Consider the following 19,676-nt stretch of genomic DNA (forward strand, 5'->3'; position numbering starts at 1 on the left):
TGATCATACATTTGGCAGGAGGTTAGGAAGTTCAGGTCAGTTTCCACCTCATTTTGTGGGCAGTGTGCACATAGCCTGTCTTTTCTTGAGAGCCAGGTCTGCCTACGGCGGCCTCTCAATAGCAAGGCTATGCTCACTGAGTCTGTACATAGTCAAAGCTTTCCTTAATTTGGGGTCAGTCACAGTGTTCAAGTAGTCTGCCTCTGTGTACTCTCTGTTTAGTGCCAAATAGCATTCAGGTTTTCTCAATTTTTTTGGGCAATTCTTTCCAATGTGTCAAGTAATTATCTTTTTTGTTCTCTCATAATTTGGTTGGGTCTAATTGTGTTGCTGTTGCTGTCCTGGGGCTCTGAGGGGTCTGTTTGTGTTTGCGAACAGAGCCCCAGGACCATCTTGCTTAGACTCTTCTCTAGGTTAATCTCTCTGTAGGTGATGGATTTGTTATGGAAGGTTTGGGAATCGCTTTCTTTTAGGTGGTTGTAGAATTTAACGTCTCTTTTCTGGATTTTGATAATTAACGGGTATCGGCCTAATTCTGCTCTGCATGGATTATTTGGTGTTTTACGTTGTCCACGGAGGATGTTTTTGCAGAATTCTACATGCTGAGTATCAATTTGGAATTTGTATTTGTGGTCATGCCAACTGGACTTTTTTTTAACACCATTATTTTAGTCTTACTGAGATTTACTGTCAGGGCCCAGGTCTGTCAGAATCTGTGCAGAAGAGCTAGGTGCTGCTGTAGGTCCTCCTTGGTTGGATACAGAAGCACCAGATCATCAGAAAACAGTAAACATTTGACTTCAGATTCTAGTAGGGTGAGGCCGAGTGCTGCAGACTGTTCTAGTGCCCTCGCCAATTCGTTGATATATATGTTGAAGAGAGTGGGGCTCAAGCTACATCCCTGTCTCACCCCACGGCCCTTAGGAAAGGAATGTGTGTGTACTCTCTCTCTTATCCTTCCTCCCTTTCCCACCCTTTTTCTCTCTCTCCCCCTCCCACTGTCATAGTCCCAGGAGAGGCGTTGTACAGACAGTCAGACAGCCCCTCACCCTCCCATTTTTCTGCCCCCTCCACTGACTGACAGGAAGCATGACACAACCTTGCTTTTTCCCACAGTAAATGTGACGGAGCTGAAGACATGAGAGTGTGTGTCTGTGTATGTGTTTTGTGTGTGTGTTTGTGCGTCAGACCCTGTGTCTGCAGAAAGAGAGTTTTAGTGAGGGCCAGTATCTCTAATTCCTGTCTGCTTTGTAACTCTATATTCTTTCAACCCCATTGTGTGAATGTGGAGAGAGAGCGCGCACCCGTGCTGTGTGAGTAGAGGGCAGCACAGCTGAGCACTCTTTTATCTCTGTCTGTTCTCCCTCCCTTTTTCCTCCCTCCTTCTCACCTCCTTCTCACTTTCCTTTTCTCTCGTCACTTGTGTTTTCTCACTAGATGAACCTGCATGGTCTAGAGCAGTTTGGAACAGAGAGAAGTGTGTTTGCGTGTGTGTGCTTTTCTGTGATTGTGCACATGCATATTTCCTTTTTAGCGTGAAGTAGATTGTAGCTATGTGTGTGTGTGTATACTGGCTCTGGATGTGTGTGTTCCTACGGAGAAGAGCTCTGTGCGTGGAGTAGAGTAGAGCACTTCGTCAGTCGCTCCGTCAGCCAGGATGGTTCAGAGGTTTAGTCTACGCAGACAGTACTCCAAGGTAAGTCTGCTAAAAGACCCCCACATAACTGTAAAGTGACCCACTGAGCTGAACATAATACTTGGAATTGACTTCGTTGCGGCGGACCCCCATATTAGTCTGATCATTTGGGACCTGTGACATTATATGTTTAGTGTGGCTATTTCAAGTGTCTAATTTCAAAAAGACGTTGTACATCTGTAGTTGCTGAATGTCTCTCTCCTTTTGCCCTCCTAGCTCCAGCTCTCTTGGTTAAATCGGTCCCCCAAAAAATATGTCTCATCATTGTGTTGATTCTGTCCCTGTCTATTTCTCTCTCTCTCTCTCTCTCTCTCTCTCTCTCTCTCTCTCTCTCTCTCTCTCTCTCTCTCTCTCTCTCTCTCTCTCTCTCTCTCTCTCTCTCTCTCTCTCTCAAGTTCAATATGCTTTAATGGTATGAATGACAAGGTCAATGTTGACAAAGCAAAGTGATACAAATACAAATTATGAAAGCAGCAATGACAGCAATAAAAATAGTAGCTATAATATGCAATACAAAAATATACACTGAGTGTACAAAATATGAAGAATTTGTACATTCAGGGTACACTGTATATTAACAATATATAACAAATAACTTACCAATACAGAAATGTAATAATGGCCAATGTTCAGAATCAAAAAAATAATTCAAAATGGTGGTACTTATATTGTCTATTACTTATAATATTACTTATAATACAATAGTACAATACTACATTTTTATGTTTCCTCCCTTCGCTTGGGGCAAGCTGTGACATACTTTGCTGCCAACTCTTATAACATCAGACCTCTCCCCCAAAAGTATAGAAAGTTTCTCTTTGTTTAATTGTTCTGTGAATGTAGAATCTTTCAATTTGAAAATAAGGAATCTCTAATGAATCTATATTTGGGGCATGTGATTAGAAAGTGTTCTTCACTTTCTATCTCGCCTGACCCACAGTGATGACATAGTATGTCCTTTCCAGGATAGTATTACTGATTCTGTAATTGGTTAAGGTTTTTCCTTGTTTGGGCTGTTTTACAAAGGTTAAATATTCAGCTAAAGTGAAGGCTCTTTCCAATGTTCGGTAGTATTCCATTTCTGTCGACCTTCTACTGCGCCAAAAGTCGATGTATGCATTCTTATTATTCACCAGAACACACACACACACACACATTGTCTAGCAGGATGGCCTGCAGCTGAGGATTCCACATTGATTGAGTGGAGGGTCTGATCTCTCACTTGAGCTGCTTGGGGAGAGAGGGATGGGTAGGGGTAGAGAGATGGAGGGAAGGGGAGGAGGGAAGGAGGGAGGGTTGGGGCTGAGCGTTTTTGGGAGGTTTGTAAGGAAAAAGGGGTTGCTTTTGAAGGGGGATGGGAGGGGGTCTCTGTATTATTGAGTGGAGATGAAAAGGCAGTCATACCTTGAGGGGGGGGGGGGGGGGTAAAGCCTCCTCAGGGCTTTTCTGAAGATGTCTGCTCATCCCGCCCCTCAGAGAGCAGGATTATGGGATTATCCTCCTCTTTCCCTTCCTTCCTTCCTCCTGCTCCTCATAGGCCACTTCTCCACCTACCCACCTGCTGTTCTCTCCTCAACCTCACTTTTTATTCTACTCTGTTATTCCTCCATGTATCTGTGAGAACATGCATTACAATAGCACATGCATAAATGTCTGCCGTTTTGGTAGCATGCAATCATATCCGGGAGTAATTATCACTTAATATTCAGGAGTAATAAGGTACAGCTATGATCTACTTCGGATCATTTTACCTGTAAACACACACACACACACACTGACACATGCCCTCTTTCTAAAAACCTGTAGATGCTGGTTACATAAGCAAGGGGTTGTACTCTCTCTGTTTACGTACAGTGTTATGAGAAAGACGGAAGATGATGTCCATAATTACAGTATTGTTTTGGATGGATGCGTGGTCTTCGTCATGCTAGTAGAAAGGGTTGGTTGGAACTGGTCGCTGAGGGCCACAGTGTGCACGGGATTTTGTTCTTTGCCAGATACAACACATTTGATTGTACTATATAGCCACATGCTTGATTAGCTAGAGCAGCTGTGTTAGTGCAGGGCTGGAACAAAAGACTCACCACACCCTGTTCTGCAGCAGACGGCAGACGTTTTACGTGCCCCCAACCGATAGAGTTTTTTTGTTTGTTTATCTGCGTTGTTTAACTTATTTTTTTGACTATTTGTGTGCATACTGTTGCCGCTACCGTCTCTTATGACCGAAAATAACTTCTAGACATCAGGACAGCGATTACCCACCACGGACTAGCAGAATCCTTTTTCTTCTTTCACGACTCTGACGAGCCCGAGGCGGAGGATATACTGCTCCCTTGGGAACAGGCCCCGACCCCAGTGATCTGCGTGAAGAAGAGGCGGAGAAAGAGAGGCCAGAGGGCGGGCTGCCTTCTGAGGAGTAGGAGGCGATCGAATAAACCCCCACTCCCCTCAAATCTGCTAGCAAACATGCAATCTTTGGACAATAAAATGGACGACTTATTGGGAAGATTAAACTACCAACGGGACATTAAAAACTGTAACATCCTATGCTTCACGGAGTCGTGGCTGAATGACGACAATATCAATATACAGCTGGCTGGTTATACGATGTGCCGGCAGGATAGAACAGTAGCTTCTGGTAAGACAAGGGGTGGCGTTCTATGTATTTTTGTGAACAACAGCTGGTGCACGATATCTAAGGAAGTCTCGAGCTACTGCTCGCCTGAGGTAGAGTTTCTCATCATAAGCTGCAGACCACATTACCTACTGAGAGAGTTTTCATCTATGTTCTTTGTAGCTGTTTATATATCACCACAGTCAGAGGCTGGCACTAAGATAGCATTGAATGAGCTGTATTCCGCCATAAGCAAACAAGAAAACGCTCACCTAGAGGCGGCGCTCCAAGTAGCCGGGGACTTTAATGCAGGGAAACTTAAACCTGTTTTACCTCATTTCTATCAACATGTTAAATGTGCAACCAAAGGGAAAAGAACTCTGGACCACCTATACTCCACACACAGAGATGCATACAAAGCGCTCCCTCGCATTTGGCAAATCTGACCATAATTCTATCCTCCTGATTCCTGCTTACAAAAATTAAAGCAGGAAGCACCAGTGACTAGATAAATAAAAAAGTGGTCAGATGAAGCAGATGCTAAGCTACAGGACTGTTTTGCTAGCACAGACTGGAATATGTTCCCGGATTCCTCCAATGGCATTGAGGAGTACAGTCGTGGCCAAAAGTTTTGAGAATGATGCCTCAGCATGATGGCAATTTGCATATACTATGAAGAGTGATCAGATGAATTGCAATGAATTGCAAAGTCCCTCTTTGCCATGCAAATTAAGTGATTCACCAAAAAACATTTCCGCTGCATTTCAGCCCTGCCACAAAAGGACCAGCTGACATAATGTCAGTGATTCTCTCGTTAACACAGGTGAGTGTTGACGAGGACAAGGCTGAAGATCACTCTGTCATGCTGATTGAGTTTGAATAACAGACTGGAAGCTTCAAAAGGAGGGTGCTGCTTGGAATCATTGTTCTTCCTTCCTCAACCATGGTTACCTGCAAAGAAACACATGCCGTCATCATTGCTTTGCACAAAAAAGGGCTTCACAGGCAAGGATATTGCTGCCAGTAAGATTGCACCTAAATCAACCATTTATCGGATCATCAAGAACTTCAAGGAGAGCGGTTCAATTGTTGTGAAGAAGGCTTCAGGGCGCCCAAGAAAGTCCATCAAGTGCCAGGACCATCTCCTAAAGTTGATTCAGCTGCGGGATCGGGGCACCACCAGTACAGAGCTTGCTCAGGGATGGCAGCAGGCAGGTGTGAGTGCATCTGCACGCACAGTGAGGCGAAGACCTTTGGATGATGGCCCGTTGTGAATAAAGGCAGCAAAGAAGCCACTTCTCTCCAGGAAAAACATCAGGGACAGACTGATATTCTACAAAATGTACAGGGATTGTACTGGTGAGGACTGGGGTAAAGTCATTTTCTCTGATGGATCCCCTTTCCGATTGTTTGGGGCATCCGGGAAAAAGCTTGTCCGGAGAAGACAAGGTGAGCGCTACCATCAGTCCTGTGTCATGCCAACAGTAAAGCATCCTGAGACCATTCATGTGTGGGGTTGCTTCTCAGCCAAGGGAGTGGGCTCACTCACAATTTTGCCTAAGAACACAGCCATGAATAAAGAATGATACCAACACATCATCCGAGAGCAACTTCTCCCAACCATTCAGGAACAGTTTGGTGATGAACAATGCCTTTTCCAGCATGATGGAGCACCTTGCCATAAGGCAAAAGTGATAACTAAGTGGCTCGGGGAACAAAACATCAATATTTTGGGTCCATGGCCAGGAAACTCCCCAGACCTTAATCCCATTGAGAACTTGTGGTCAAACCTCAAGAGGCGGGTGGACAAACAAAAACCCACAAATTCTGACAAACTCCAGGCATTGATTATGCAAGAATGGGCTGCTATCAGTCAGGATGTGACCCAGAAGTTAATTGACAGCATGCCAGGGCGGATTGAAAAAGAAGGGTCAACACTGCAAATATGGACTCTTTGCATCAACTTCATGTAATTGTCAATAAAAGCCTTTGACACTTATGAAATGCTTATAATTATACTTCAGCATTCCAAAGTAACGTCTGACAAAAATATCTAAAGACACTGAAGCAGCAAACTTTGTGGAAATTAATATTTGTGTCATTCTTAAAACTTTTGGCCACGACTGTACACCACATCTGTCATTGGCTTCATCAAGAAGTGCATCGATGACGTCTTCCCCACAATGACCGTACGTACATACCCCAACCAGAAACCATGGATTTCAGGCAGCATCCGCACTGAGCTAATGGCTAGAGCTGCTGCTTTCAAGGAGCGGGACTCTAACCCGGAGGCTTTTAAGAATCCCGCTATGCCCTCCAACGAACCATCAAACAGGCAAAGCATCAATACAGGACTAAGATCGAGTCGTACTACACCGGCTCTGACCCTCGTCGGATGTGGCAGGGACTGCAAACCATTACAGACTACAAAGGGAAGCACAGCCTAGAGCTGCCCAGTGACACGAGTCTACCAGATGAGTGAAACTACTTCTATGCTCGCTTCGAGGCAAATAACACTGAAACATGCATGAGAGCACCTGGTGTACCGGACGACTGTGTGATCACACTCTCCGCAGCCAATGTGAGTAAGCCCTTTTAGACAGGTCAACATTCACAAGGCCACAGGGCCAGACGGATTACCAGGACGTGTACTGCAAGCATGCGCTGACCAACTAGCAAGTTTCTTCACTGACATTTTCAACCTCTCCCTGTCCGAGTCTGTAATACCAACATGTTTTAAGCAGACCACCATAGTGCCTGTGCCCAAGAACACTAAGGTAACCTGCCTAAATGACTACCGACCCGTGCACTCACATCTGTAGCCATGAAGTGGCCATGAAGTGGCACTCACATCTGTAGCCATGAAGTGCTTTGAAAGGCTGGTCATCGCTCACATCAACACCATCATCCCAGAAACCCTAGACCCACTCCAATTTGTATACCGCCACAACAGATCCACAGATGATGCAATCTCTATTGCACTCCACACTGCCATTTCCCACCTGGACAAAAGGAACACCTATGTGAGAATGCTATTTATTGACTGCAGCTCAGCATTCAACACCATAGTGCCCTCAAAGCTCATCACTAAGCTAAGGACCCTGGGACTAAACACCTCCCTCTGCAACTGGATCCTGGACTTCCTGACAAGCCGCCCCCAGGTGGTGAGGGTAGGTAACAACACATCCACCACGCTGATCCTCAACACAGGGACCCCTCAGGGGTGTGTGCTCAGTGTGTGCTCAGGACCCATCAGAGCATGGGTCCTCAGATCCTCAAAAGGTTCTACAGCTGCACCATCGAGAACTGGTTGCATCACTGCCTGGTATGGCAACTGCTCGGCCTCCGACTTCAAGGCACTACAGAGGGTAGTGTGAACGGCCCAGTACATCACTGGAGCCAAGCTTCCTGTCATCCTGGACCTCTATACCAGGCGGTGTCAGAGGAAGGCCCTAAAAATTGTCAACGACTCCAGCCACCCTAGTCATAGACTGTTCTCTCTGCTACCACGCGGCAAGCGGTACCCAAGAGCCAAGTCTAGGTCCAAGAGGCTTCTAATTAGCTTCTACCCCCAAGCCATAAGACTCCTGAACATCTAGTCAAATGGCTACCTAGACTATTCATATTGCCCCCCCCCCCCCCCCCCAATCCCCTGTCCACACCACTCCCACTCTCTGTTGTCATCTATGCATAGTCACTTTAATTAACTCTACCTGTACATACTACCTCAACTAACCGGTGCCCTCGCACATTGACTCAGTCCGGCACCCCCCTGTATATATTGTAATTTTTACTGCTCCTCTTTAATTACTTGTTACTTTTATCTCTTATTCTTATCCGTATTTTTTTAAATTGCACTGTCGGTTAGGGGTTTGTAAATAAGCATTTCACTGTAAGGTCTACACCTGTTGTATTCGGCACATGTGACTAATACAATTTGATTTGATTTGAAGGACCAATATTACTGGCATTGTTGACCTTAATTTGTGTTTATGACAGGCAAACACACACACTCATCAAACAGCAGAGTTTCGATTTGAGTTTCAGCAGACATACACAAGCATGAGGTGTGGGTTTTGCAGTCCATGTGACCTGTGACCAGGACATGATGTAATCCATTGTTGTGTAATTTCAATGAATCTGCAGTGTGTGTGTTATTGCTGTTTTTGCAGATCTTGATAAATAAAGGTTAGGTGAACGTTGAATAGATAAAAACAGGTTTGCTTGTGCTGTGCATGTGTGTGATGTGGCCAATGGCATCGCCCCACTCTGCATTAGTGGTTGAAAGCTGTTGTTAGTTGATGTAACACCTACCTCTCCAACCCACAGTGTTTACAGTTAAAGGGATATGTTTAGGCAGAGTTCTGTAGTGCGGGCTGGCTATACACTAAGCCACGTGGTTTTGTGGTTTGTTGTTTTTGCTGAGCCTAGATTCTTCTCATCAGAGAAAGAGTAAGATACACCTTATCCTTATCTGTGTTCACGCCTGCTCTCCTTCCGCCCTCTTTCCCTTTTACTCTCTTCCTCTCCCCTTTTTCTCAGACATTCTCTTTACTTGTCCTCTCTTCTCTCTCCGCTCTTCTGTCCTCTTATCACCTTCCCTGTTTCTCTCTTTCATTCTCAAACAAACAGACTTCTCTCTCTCTCCCAGAGCGCTGTACAAATATTCTGCTAAAAGTGTAAATATTTCCTTGCCTGCTTTTTGCCCAATGGGCTGCTGCTCCACTGAGTTGGCAGAGAATGTGTGTTCTGCCCGAGCTTAGACTGACCATTGAGATTGTGTGTTTGATTTTGATATCGTTGTATACTGTATCTATGTTAGTTTTATGATAGCTCTTTGTTCCGTTTTGTGTGAGTGTATTGATTTAGGTGTTATTGATTAGAAAACAAACATTTGGTATTGATGATGGATGAAGAGTGTTAACCCTTTACACTCGTTGGAATTGGCCCATATGAATAGGGCTAAATTTAAATGTTTCTTACAGAAGAAACACGATATATGCAATAAGCATGTTAGCAATTGAAAGGGAACAGTTTAAGATTATGGGGAAATGATTAGACCAAAGTTGAGGACACAACAGTTCACCTGACACAAGACTGAATCCAAATATTACACTGTTGAGTTTATGTGTATTTTACCTTTAACTATACTTTTTACCGCATTTGTTAAAAACAACATCTGAAAATACTCTGTGTGCCTTGAGTGACATTATAGGAATATTCCTGAAAAATGTGGGGTAACTGCAACATAAGACACAAAAAAAGGAGAAGGGACTGAGAGGACTAAGCGGCCACACACCTCTCCAACGTGTGCACAGTTCCTAAGTCATTTCAATGCACTTTCATGACTCAAAGAAGAGTCTTCAACTATAAAGTGCTTTTTTAATCTCTCCTAGCTGTGTCGTTGAGGAACTAGAGCAAGCACACATGTAGTTGTTTTGTTTGGAACACAGCCCTGCATCCCCGCTATCACACAATTACTGCTGTTGTTTACGCAATCCAAAAACGGCCCATTATAAATCTCAATCTGGGTCAGGCAGGCATCATTTGAAAGCTTGTTCTATTGCCGACATGACTAGCTAAGTTATAAAATACGATCTTACAGTGTTAGGCTTTCAAGGCACTTCAGAGAAACAGATCATCATTTTTGTGCGCGTAGAAAGGAGTTATTAGTGAATGCAGGTGCATGTTCCGCTGCATATTTTCTTCACAACAGACAAACATTTGTTGGTTCTGTTCAGAACAACACAGGGTATGACGCCACTACTAATGTTTGCCAGCTATATATCTTATTACTATCAGGTTCACTATTTAAGATGTGCCAAATACATTTTTCTCTATCTTGAGTCTTTCTAACTTGCTAATGTTAGCTAAGTGGCTAATGTTAGCTAAGTGGCTAATGTTAGCAAAGTGGCTAATGTTAGCAAAGTGGCTAATGTTAGCAAAGTGGCTAATGTTAGCAAAGTGGCTAATGTTAGCAAAGTGGCTAATGTTAGCAAATTGGCTAATGTTAGCAAAGTGGCTAATGTTAGCTTGGGAACAGCAGCAGAGACAATCCCCTCGTGGATTACGATCCCTGCTGTCTAATATATGTTTTGTGCGTGCTGCAAACTGCATTTTTAGATACTTGCATAACTTTATGAGCTGGGTTGGCTGCCATTTTGTTAGCATTCTGGTAACTGATGTTTTTGGGGCTTTTTGTTTAGCTTGAAAAAAAAATAGGGCCCCTTGTGTACACTGCCAGTAATTCCGTATATCCCGGAATGGCACAGGTACAGTATGAAGGTATTGAAATCTGGATACCGCCCAACCATTGTGTGTGTGTCATCCGCTCTCTGATCTCTGTGTGAGAATGACACTCAGCTATTTCCTCTTTCCTGTGGTGGAGGTGTAGATGTGCTAGCTCCACAGTCATTGTTACAGTCCTATCATATCTCCACAGAGCACAACACTGAGCAGTGTATGACGCAGCAGAGGAAACATTGTAGTACAGGGTTTCCCAACCACCGGGCCCCGGACTAGTACCGTGCCGCGTAGAGTTTGCTACCGGGCCACCGTGCTCTTTTTCCCTAGAGCATGGGATGGGTAATCACTTAACTTAGCGTAGCCCAGTCTGTGAGCCAGTACCACATCTCTTACTCCCTGAAGCATATTTGTGAAAAAACACACTACCACAAAACATGCTGATTAGATGGAACAATCACCCCCGATTTAGATGGACTAACACACACATTAACCCGTACTACACGGGGCAGCAGGTCACCTGGCAGGTAAGAGCTTTGGGCCAGTAACCGAAAGGTTGCTGGATCGAATCCCTGAGCTGACAAGGTCAAAATCTGTCGTTCTGCCCCTGAGCAAGGCAGTTAACCCGCTGTTCCCCCTGGACATGGCTGTCGATTTAAGGCAGCCCCCCGCGTCTCTCTAATTCAGAGGGGTTTGGTTAAATGCATAAGAAACTTTTCAGTTGAATGCATCAGTTGTACAACTGACGAGGTATCGTCCTTTCACTGCATAGTTATAGATATTCACACAGACCTTCACTCATTGTCCAACCAGGCCACAGTATTGAGTGTGTGGAATAGGAGATGGGGTGTATGTGATATAGCCAGAGAGACGTGGAGGGTTATCAAGGCTCATTATATACAGAAAACCACTGGGGAAAATAAATGAAAGCTACAGATGTATAATCTTAATTTGATCACTCTTTTGTTGCTGAGAATTTTCCTGCCAACCAGAAATGTATCATTCCCTACAAAGATGTCCATTTATTATAATTCACATAATTAACATTTCCTGTTGCTGCAGGATTACTTTCCTGCTGTAGCTAACTGGCTCAAATTAAGATCCTACATCTGTTTAAGAAAACAGATACAGTACATCAATAGAACTGGTCTTCAATGGTGCGGCCTCATTTCACTTCAAAGAACTGCTCGATCAGTCCGTTTTCTGTCTTCTAATGAATGCACTTTTGTAACACTATGTTGATGTATGAACTTCAAATGCCCTTGTGTGTGTGTATGAACTCTATATTAATCTGCGTTTTCGCTCGTGCGTGCATGTGTGTGTATGTACCTGCGTGATTGTGTGTTTGTGTGTGCGTACATGCTTGCTTGCGTGTTCTTGTTTTGCTGACCTTCTGGGGACAATGTACAACTGCCTTGTACATTGACCCAGAATGTGGTGCCACAACAGGTGTCCACGCTAGGTAGCATAAACATGAAATCAAAATCAAATCAAACTTGTTAGCAGATGTTATTGCGGGTGTAACGAAACGCTTGTGTTCCTAGCTCCAAAACTGCAGTAGTATCTAACAATTCACAACAATAGACACAAAACTAAAAGTAAACGAATGGAATTAAGAAATATCAAAATATTAGATTGAGCAATGTCAGAGTGGCATTGACTAAAATACAGTAGAATAGAATACAGTATATACATGAGATGAGTAAAGCAGTATGTAAACATTATTAAAGTGACTAGTGTTCCATTATTAAAGTGGCCAGTGATTTACAAGTATATGTATATTGGACATCAGCCTCTAAATCAAATCAAATTTGTCACATACGCCGAATACAACAGGTGTTCACCTTACAGTGAAATGCTTACTTACAGGCTCTAACCAATAGTGCAAAAAAGGTATTAGGTGAACAATAGGTAGGTAAACAAATAAAACAACAGTAAAAAGACAGGCTATATACAGTAGCGAGGCTATAAAAGTAGCGAGGCTACATACAGACACCGGTTAGTCAGGCTGATTGAGGTAGTATGTACATGTAGATATGGTTAAAGTGACTATGCATATATGATGAACAGAGAATAGCAGTAACGTAAAAGAGGGGTTGGCGGGTGGTGGGTGGGACACAATGCAGATAGCCCGGTTAGCCAATGTGCGGGAGCACTGGTTGGTCGGCCTAATTGAGGTAGTATGTACATGAATGTATAGATAAAGTGACTATGCATATATGATAAACAGAGAGTAGCAGCAGCGTAAAAAGAGGGATTGGGGGGGGGACACAATGGAAATAGTCCGGGTATCCATTTGATTACCTGTTCAGGAGTCTTATGGCTTGGGGGTAAAAAATGTAGAGAAGCCTTTTTGTCCTAGACTTGGCACTCCGGTACCGCTTTCCATGCGGTAGTAGAGAGAACAGTCTATGACTGGTGTGGCTGGGGTCTTTGACAATTTGTAGGGCCTTCCTCTGACACCGCCTGGTGTAGAGGTCCTGAATGGCAGGCAGCTTAGCCCCAGCGATGTACTGGGCCGTACGCACTACCCTCTGTAGTGCCTTGCGGTCAGAGGCCGAGCATTTGCCGTACCAGGCAGTGATGCAACCAGTCAGGATGCTCTCAATGTTGCAGCTGTAGAACCTTTTGAGGATCTCAGGACCCATGCCAAATCTTTTTAGTTTCCTGAAGGGGAATATGCTTTGTTGTGCCCTCTTTACGACTGTCTTGGTGTGTTTGGACCATTCTAGTTTGTTGTTGATGTGGACACCAAGGAACTTGAAGCTCTCAACCTGCTGGAAGCTGGGCTAGTGATGGCTATTTAACAGTCTGATTGCCTTGAGATAGAAGCTGTTTTTCAGTCTCTCGGTCCCAGCTTTGATGCACCTGTACTGACCTCGCCTTCTGGATGATAGCGGGGTGAACAGGCCGTGGCTCGGGTGGTTGATGATCTTTATGGCCTTCCTGTGACATCGGTCCTGTAGGTGTCCTGGAGGGCAGGTAGTTGGCCCCCGGTGATGCGTTGGGCAGACCGCACCACCCTCTAGAGAGCCCTGCGGTTGCGGGTGGTGCAGTTGCTGTACCAGGTGATGAAACAGCCTGACACGATGCTCTCAATTGTGCATCTGGGTTTTAGGGGCCAATACACATTTTTTCAGCCTCCTGAGACTGAAGAGGCACTGTTGCGCCTTCTTCACCACACTGTCTGTGTGGGTGGACCCTTTCAGATCGTCAGTAATGTGTATGCCGAGGAACTTTTCTGGCACCACTCTCCCAGGGCCCTTATCTCCTCCCTGTAGGCTGTCTCGTCATTGTTGGTAACCAGGCCTACTACTGTTGTGTTGTCTGCAAACTTGATGATTAAGTTGATGGCGTGCATGGCCACGCAGTCATGGGTGAACAGGGAGTACAGGAGGGGGCTGAGAATGCACCCTTGTGGAGCCCCTGTGTTGAGGATCAGCGAAGTGGAGGTGTTGTTTCCTACCTTCACCACCTGGGGGCGGCCCGTCAGGAAGTCCAGGACCCAGTTGCACAGGGCAGGGTTCAGACGCAGGGCCCCGAGCTTAATGATGAGCTTGGAGGGCTCTATGGTGTGTATGGTGAGCTATAGTCAATAAACAGCAATCTTACATAGGTATGCAGGTATCCAGATGGGATAGGGCAGTGTGCAGTGCGATGGCGATTGCATCGTCTGCGGATCTATTGGGGCAGTTAGCAAATTGAGGTGGGTCTAGGGTGTCAGGTAGGGTGGAGGTGATATGATCTTTGACTCGTCTCTCAAAGCACTTCATGAGGACAGAAGTGAGTGCTACGGGGCGATAGTCATTTAGTTCAGTTACCTTTGCTTTCTTGGGTACAGGAACAATGGTGGACATCTTGAAGCAAGAGGTGACAGCAGTATAGGGAGATTGAATATGTCCGTAAACACTCCAGCCAGCTGGTCTGCACATGCTCTGAGGACGCGGCTAGGGATGCCGTCTGGGCCGTTTTACTCACGTCCGCCACGGAGAAGGAAAGCCCAAAGTTCTTGGTAGCAGGCTGCATCGGTGGCACTGTGTTATCCTCAAAGCGGGCGAAGAAGGTGTTTAGCTTGTCCGGATGCAAGATGTCGGGGTCCGCGACGTGGCTGGTTTTTCCCTTTGTAGTCCTATGTCTATTTATGATTGTCTGTAGACCCTAAACAAACAGACACAAAGGATGTATGGAGACGTGTGGAGACTTGAGCGCCTGTTTGACCCTTTATTCCCTGGTTTATAAGGCTTTCTAATCTGGGTAGGATGGCTGTGGCTGCACTCTGCCTTTCTCATTGCTCATCTATATATAGTACCAGCTTTCCAGCTCCTGGAGTAGTGTAAATGAAGTACATCACTCAAGGACACTCCAGTGTTTGTGTTAGCCTGCTTTTGTGAGTGTTTGTGTGTGTTTGTGTGTGTGCGTGTGTCTTTGTGTGTATGTGTGTGTGCGTGCGTGCGTACGTACATACTTGTGCGTGTGTGGAATCTCAGGGAGTCACTGTGGGTCATTCTTTATGTGTTTTTTGGGGGGGTCCACAGCTGTACTTCCTCTTTGGTCATTGAGCATTGCCACATCTCTACTCTCTGGGGAGGATGTGAGGATATGCTGGTCAACCTTCACCCACATGTCTGCTCACTGGCAAATAACACTGGCATGTAACAGCACTCAGCTGTTATTGGTCCACTCTGTCTCTGTGCCAAATACAACTGACTGCCATTGGTCTATGCTTTCTCTGTGTCAAAGAGAACCTGACTGTCATTGGTCCATCAGGTCTTTGCGTTAAAGAGAAGTTGACTGTTATTGTTCCACTTCACTCTGTCTCTGTGTCAAGGTTGGCTAAACAATGGATAGTCCTCCCTTTCTCCATGTTAAAGTTAATTTGACCATGATTACTTAAATATCCTGTATGTTTTTGAGCATTTTACTGTGATTGGTCCTCCTTCCCTCAGAGAGTCTACTGCAGACTATGAGAACATTCTTAGATAGAGAGAAAGTGTTCTGTCTCTCTCTCTGCCTTTCCGTGTATATAATTGAGTGTGTGTGTTTAATGAATAATAGATTTGTCACGTCTGCTCCCGCTCCCCTTCTCCGGTGCTCGAAGTCTCCAGTTAACTCATCATTACGCACACCTGCCACCATCGTTACGCGCACCTGTGCTTAATAATTGGACTCACCTGGACTCCATCATGTCAATTACCTCCCCTATATCTGTCACTTCCTCAGTTTCATTCCCGAGTCAGCTTTGATGTTATGTTTCTCATGTCGAGACGCTTTTCTTGTTTTGTTTCATGTCAGGGAGTTTTTTTGCTTGTTTTGTTTTTGTTGGTGACATCGGGTCAGGGTGCCACTGCCGAAGAAATCGTGGATGTCTCGGCCGGCTCGTCAGGCTCCGACGCCTCAGCCGGCCCTTCAGGCTTGCCCGGGGGGGGGGGTCCTGTCACGTCTGCACCCGCTCCCCGTCTCCGGTGCTTGAGGTCACCAGTTCATATTAGGCACACCTGCCACCATCGTTACGCGCACCTGCGCTTAATTATGGGACTCACCTGGACTCTATTACGTCATTTACCTCCCCTATATCTGTCACTTCCTCAGTTTCATTCCCGAGTCAGCTTTGATGTTATGTTTCTCATGTCCAGATGCTGTTCTTGTTTCATGTCTATTTATTATTAAATCCACATCCTGTACTTGCTTCTCGTCTCCCAGCGTCTGTCGTTAGAGAACCGTTACAAGATTACAATATATATCTCTGAGCTCAGCTCTGAGGCTTTGTGCCACTAACCCAGTTAACACACAGGAGAGCACACAAACAAACAAACAAACACACACACACCTCCAGTAACCATCGTCTGACCTGTCATGCCCATGCCTTGTTCTCAAGTGGATCCACCAGTCTGAATGCAGCCCACCATGTTCTCATACTGTCTCCTCATATCAGAGTGCTTCATTTACTCTCTAAGGCTCCTTATCCTAGCACCCTTACCCTTTGCTGTGTGCAGATACTGTATGAACGGACGGAATAGGTTTAAGTAGTAATAATGGGTTTCTACCATATTGGTGATCAATTTCCTCTTTCTTGCAAATAAAGTATATACAGTATAGCCCCATCCAGCATGATAGCCCTGGTTCAAATGACTATTGCGCTCAATCATCTATACCATTATGCCATTTGTGTCCTTTCCTCTCTTCAATCTTTCCCTCTACACTCTTTCAGTGAGCATCCGCCTCACCAACTCACATGCGTTTTTATGTAATGTCCATACAGCAGACTCTCAATAAAGTTATGTAAAGGGCTTTAAAGTTTAGATATGTGTTACATCGGTCACAGGTGGAACAAGGAAAAGGAATGTTGACAGGAAATAGCATAGGAAATGGCTACGGTCAGAGACACAGACTTGGCTACTCAGACCAAAGGCATTCTAGAATGGGCAGATAGTCCCAGAGAGTCTGTCTGTATGTGGGTGTGTAAGAAAGAGAGTCTGTATGTATGTGGGTGTGTAAGAAGAGACGGAACTGAAGCCAGTCTTTCCCAGAGATGGTACTCGTTGCTGTTGGGATAGTACCACCTAGTGGTCACCCATGCCAATTTGCATTTAACCTTTATTTAACTAGGCAAGTCAGTTAAGAACAAATTCTTATTTAGAATGACGGCCTACCCCAGCCAAACCCGGATGACGCTGGGCCAATTGTGCGCTGCCCTGTGGGACTCCCAATCACAGCCGGATGTGATACAGTCTGGATGCCAATGCATCACTCAACTCTCTCTCTCTTTTCTTTCTTTTCTACCCCCTTATCCTTTCTCCCTCTCACTCTTTCTCTCTCTCTCTCCCTCTCACCCACACACACACATTGTTTTTATTTCATGACCAATGAAATAAACCAAACCTATTCTATCTTCTAGGCCCCCGTTTTATGCGCGGACCCAAAATGAACCAGCTGCTACTGTACACACCAGTGGGTCCTCCTGACCTACCTTTTGGGAAACCCTATGCTAGATTTCTACACTCACGTTACCTCTCCCAGTGGTAGGCTGCAGTACTGTACAGTAGGACCTAGAGAGCACTCTTGACTCATTCTGCACCCTGCACCCTATCTCAAATGTCCTGGTTTAACTGGTGGTCCAGTTCACACTGTGACTGGTTGAACTGGTCAGAACTGGACTGGATTGTCCCTCCCAACACCCCACCTGCCAGGGGCCAGCTGGGTCAAGATTAGAGCACCAAGTGGCCCAGGCAGGGCCAGTGGAGGTGTGTTGGGGGGGGGGGGATCAAACAGTGTAGGGGAAAAAGGCCTGTAACTGATTGTCTTAGTCTCTGTGTCTTCTTGCCCATGAAACGGCTGGCAGGGTTTTGGGGCCAACACGCTGTATTGTACAGGGCCAGCAGGGCATTGTGGGATAGCGGCCTCAGTCTCTGTGTTACATAATCAGGGTGAGACGGGCGTAAACAAGACTGGGTCTGGTAAATCCTGACCAGAACCAGCAGACACACACACACACAGACACACACACACATATGTATGAGCATGCAAGTTCACACACTCAAAAGGGCACCTTACTCTCACTGAGCAGTTATGTTAAATACACTTTCATGACTGTATATCTGTTTCGTTTCAGAGTTCCTGCATACTGAAGGGACCACTGACATACATGGGAAACACACAAAATGTACCCCTTGCGACCATCACTGTAATCTGTGACAGGATGTGTCTCTAGCACACCGTGGCTACACTCCATATTGGTGAGACCAGTCAGGTGTGTTCTAATCTAATCTACACCACCCAACTACACAGATGCACAGTGGCTAGGGCCAAAACCATTGTTAGACACACTCTGTACTCTACCATGTTTACATGCTCAGACCAACTGTTCAGAGCACCCTTTATGGATTCAGCTTTCCTTAATGGGCATTGAAAACTTCATTGTTCACTTCCCTAGGTTTCACCTATTCAGTGATATATCAACCGTCAGAGAATGTGACTGAGTAGTAATCCTGTGTTCTGTTGTTGTTCGGTCTTGTTGTTTGGGTTGGTCATTAGGACCATGGCCGCCCCTTGTCCTTCAATCATAAAGCCTCTGTTAATAATCTGCCCAGTGGTTTATGCAACCCCTAATCAGCCCATTGATGGGAGATGAGGGGCTGGTGGGTGCACGGCTGGGACAAAAGGGCTGCAATGAGCCTGTTCTCAATTGGGGCGGTATTGTTTATGGGGCCCTGAGATTGACTCTCCTCCTAGTGGCTTGAGGACCAAGCAAAGCCTTCACTCTTCTCCCTTCAAGTAACCTCCAACATGCACACCCCCATCCCGACAACTCATAACCCATATGCACATGGTGGGCAGTGTTAGGATCTCAGTGTACCCCTCTCTCTTCTGATTGTTCTCCCTTTTCCTCACTCTCCCTGACTTTCTCACTATCCTCTTTCCTAACTGTCCTCTATCCACTCCCTCCCCATCTCTATGTATTTGTTTATCTTCTTCAACCTTCTTCCCCCCCTTTATGTTCTTTCTGCCCTTCTTTCTTTCCCTCGCCTTTCTCTCTTGTTCCCTCACCAGTCCTGTATCTGTTCTGACTGTGTTTTGTTCCTGGGTTCCTGGCTGCGGGCAATACTCTGGAATCCACAGGCCCCAGAGCCTTCTATTCTGGAATCCAAAAACCTACTCTGGAATCCAGATCCTTCTATTTAGCCTCTGCTAAATAGTCATGACAGTGTGGTGATCCCAAATGGGAGTGTCCAGAGTGTCCCCAAAACAGAGTGTCCCCAAATGGGTAAGTGTTGTGGTTGCTGTATAAGTCTCCCACAAGCCCATTAAATGAGATGGACTCATTGTAAAGGCTGAAATTGAGTAAATGGAACGGTGTCAAATACATCAAGCACATGGAAACCACGTTTGACTATCTCTTCCATTCCAGCCATTACAATGAGCCCGTCCTCCTATAGCTCCTCCCACCAGCCTCCACTGATGGGAACAATTGCTAGCTATAGAATGAGGTTTTGTTTCACCCTGACCTGATAAACACACATAATAAAATCAGTCCAGTAAACAGTCCAGTAAACACAGTCATGTGTTTAGGCCAGCTGTGCCATACCGTTCCCTATTTGTCAGCAGTATCTGAGTGATTCCTCACAA

At 45.4% G+C, this 19,676-nt stretch overlaps 2 protein-coding genes across 5 annotated transcripts in view; one reads left to right on the forward strand and one right to left on the reverse strand.

Annotated features, from left to right (window-relative positions):
* The window catches only part of LOC139556939 (uncharacterized), a 244,614-nt gene that overhangs the window by 117,908 nt on the left and 107,030 nt on the right, over nucleotides 1–19,676 (reverse strand). The gene's annotated exons all lie outside the window — the stretch shown is intronic.
* The window catches only part of LOC139556929 (transmembrane and coiled-coil domains protein 1-like), a 64,432-nt gene that overhangs the window by 21,436 nt on the left and 23,320 nt on the right, over nucleotides 1–19,676 (forward strand). Inside the window, exon 1 of one of the 4 annotated variants that reach the window (XM_071371081.1) lies at nucleotides 1,407–1,696. The exons of the other annotated variants lie outside the window; for them this stretch is intronic. Coding sequence (XP_071227182.1) covers nucleotides 1,658–1,696 — 39 coding nt within the window. The 5' untranslated portion in view covers nucleotides 1,407–1,657. Of the gene's footprint in view, nucleotides 1–1,406; nucleotides 1,697–19,676 lie in introns of those variants that run through there. 4 annotated transcript variants of the gene reach the window in all.

This window comes from Salvelinus alpinus, chromosome 28 (assembly GCF_045679555.1).
Source record: "Salvelinus alpinus chromosome 28, SLU_Salpinus.1, whole genome shotgun sequence".
NCBI lineage: Eukaryota > Metazoa > Chordata > Actinopteri > Salmoniformes > Salmonidae > Salvelinus > Salvelinus alpinus.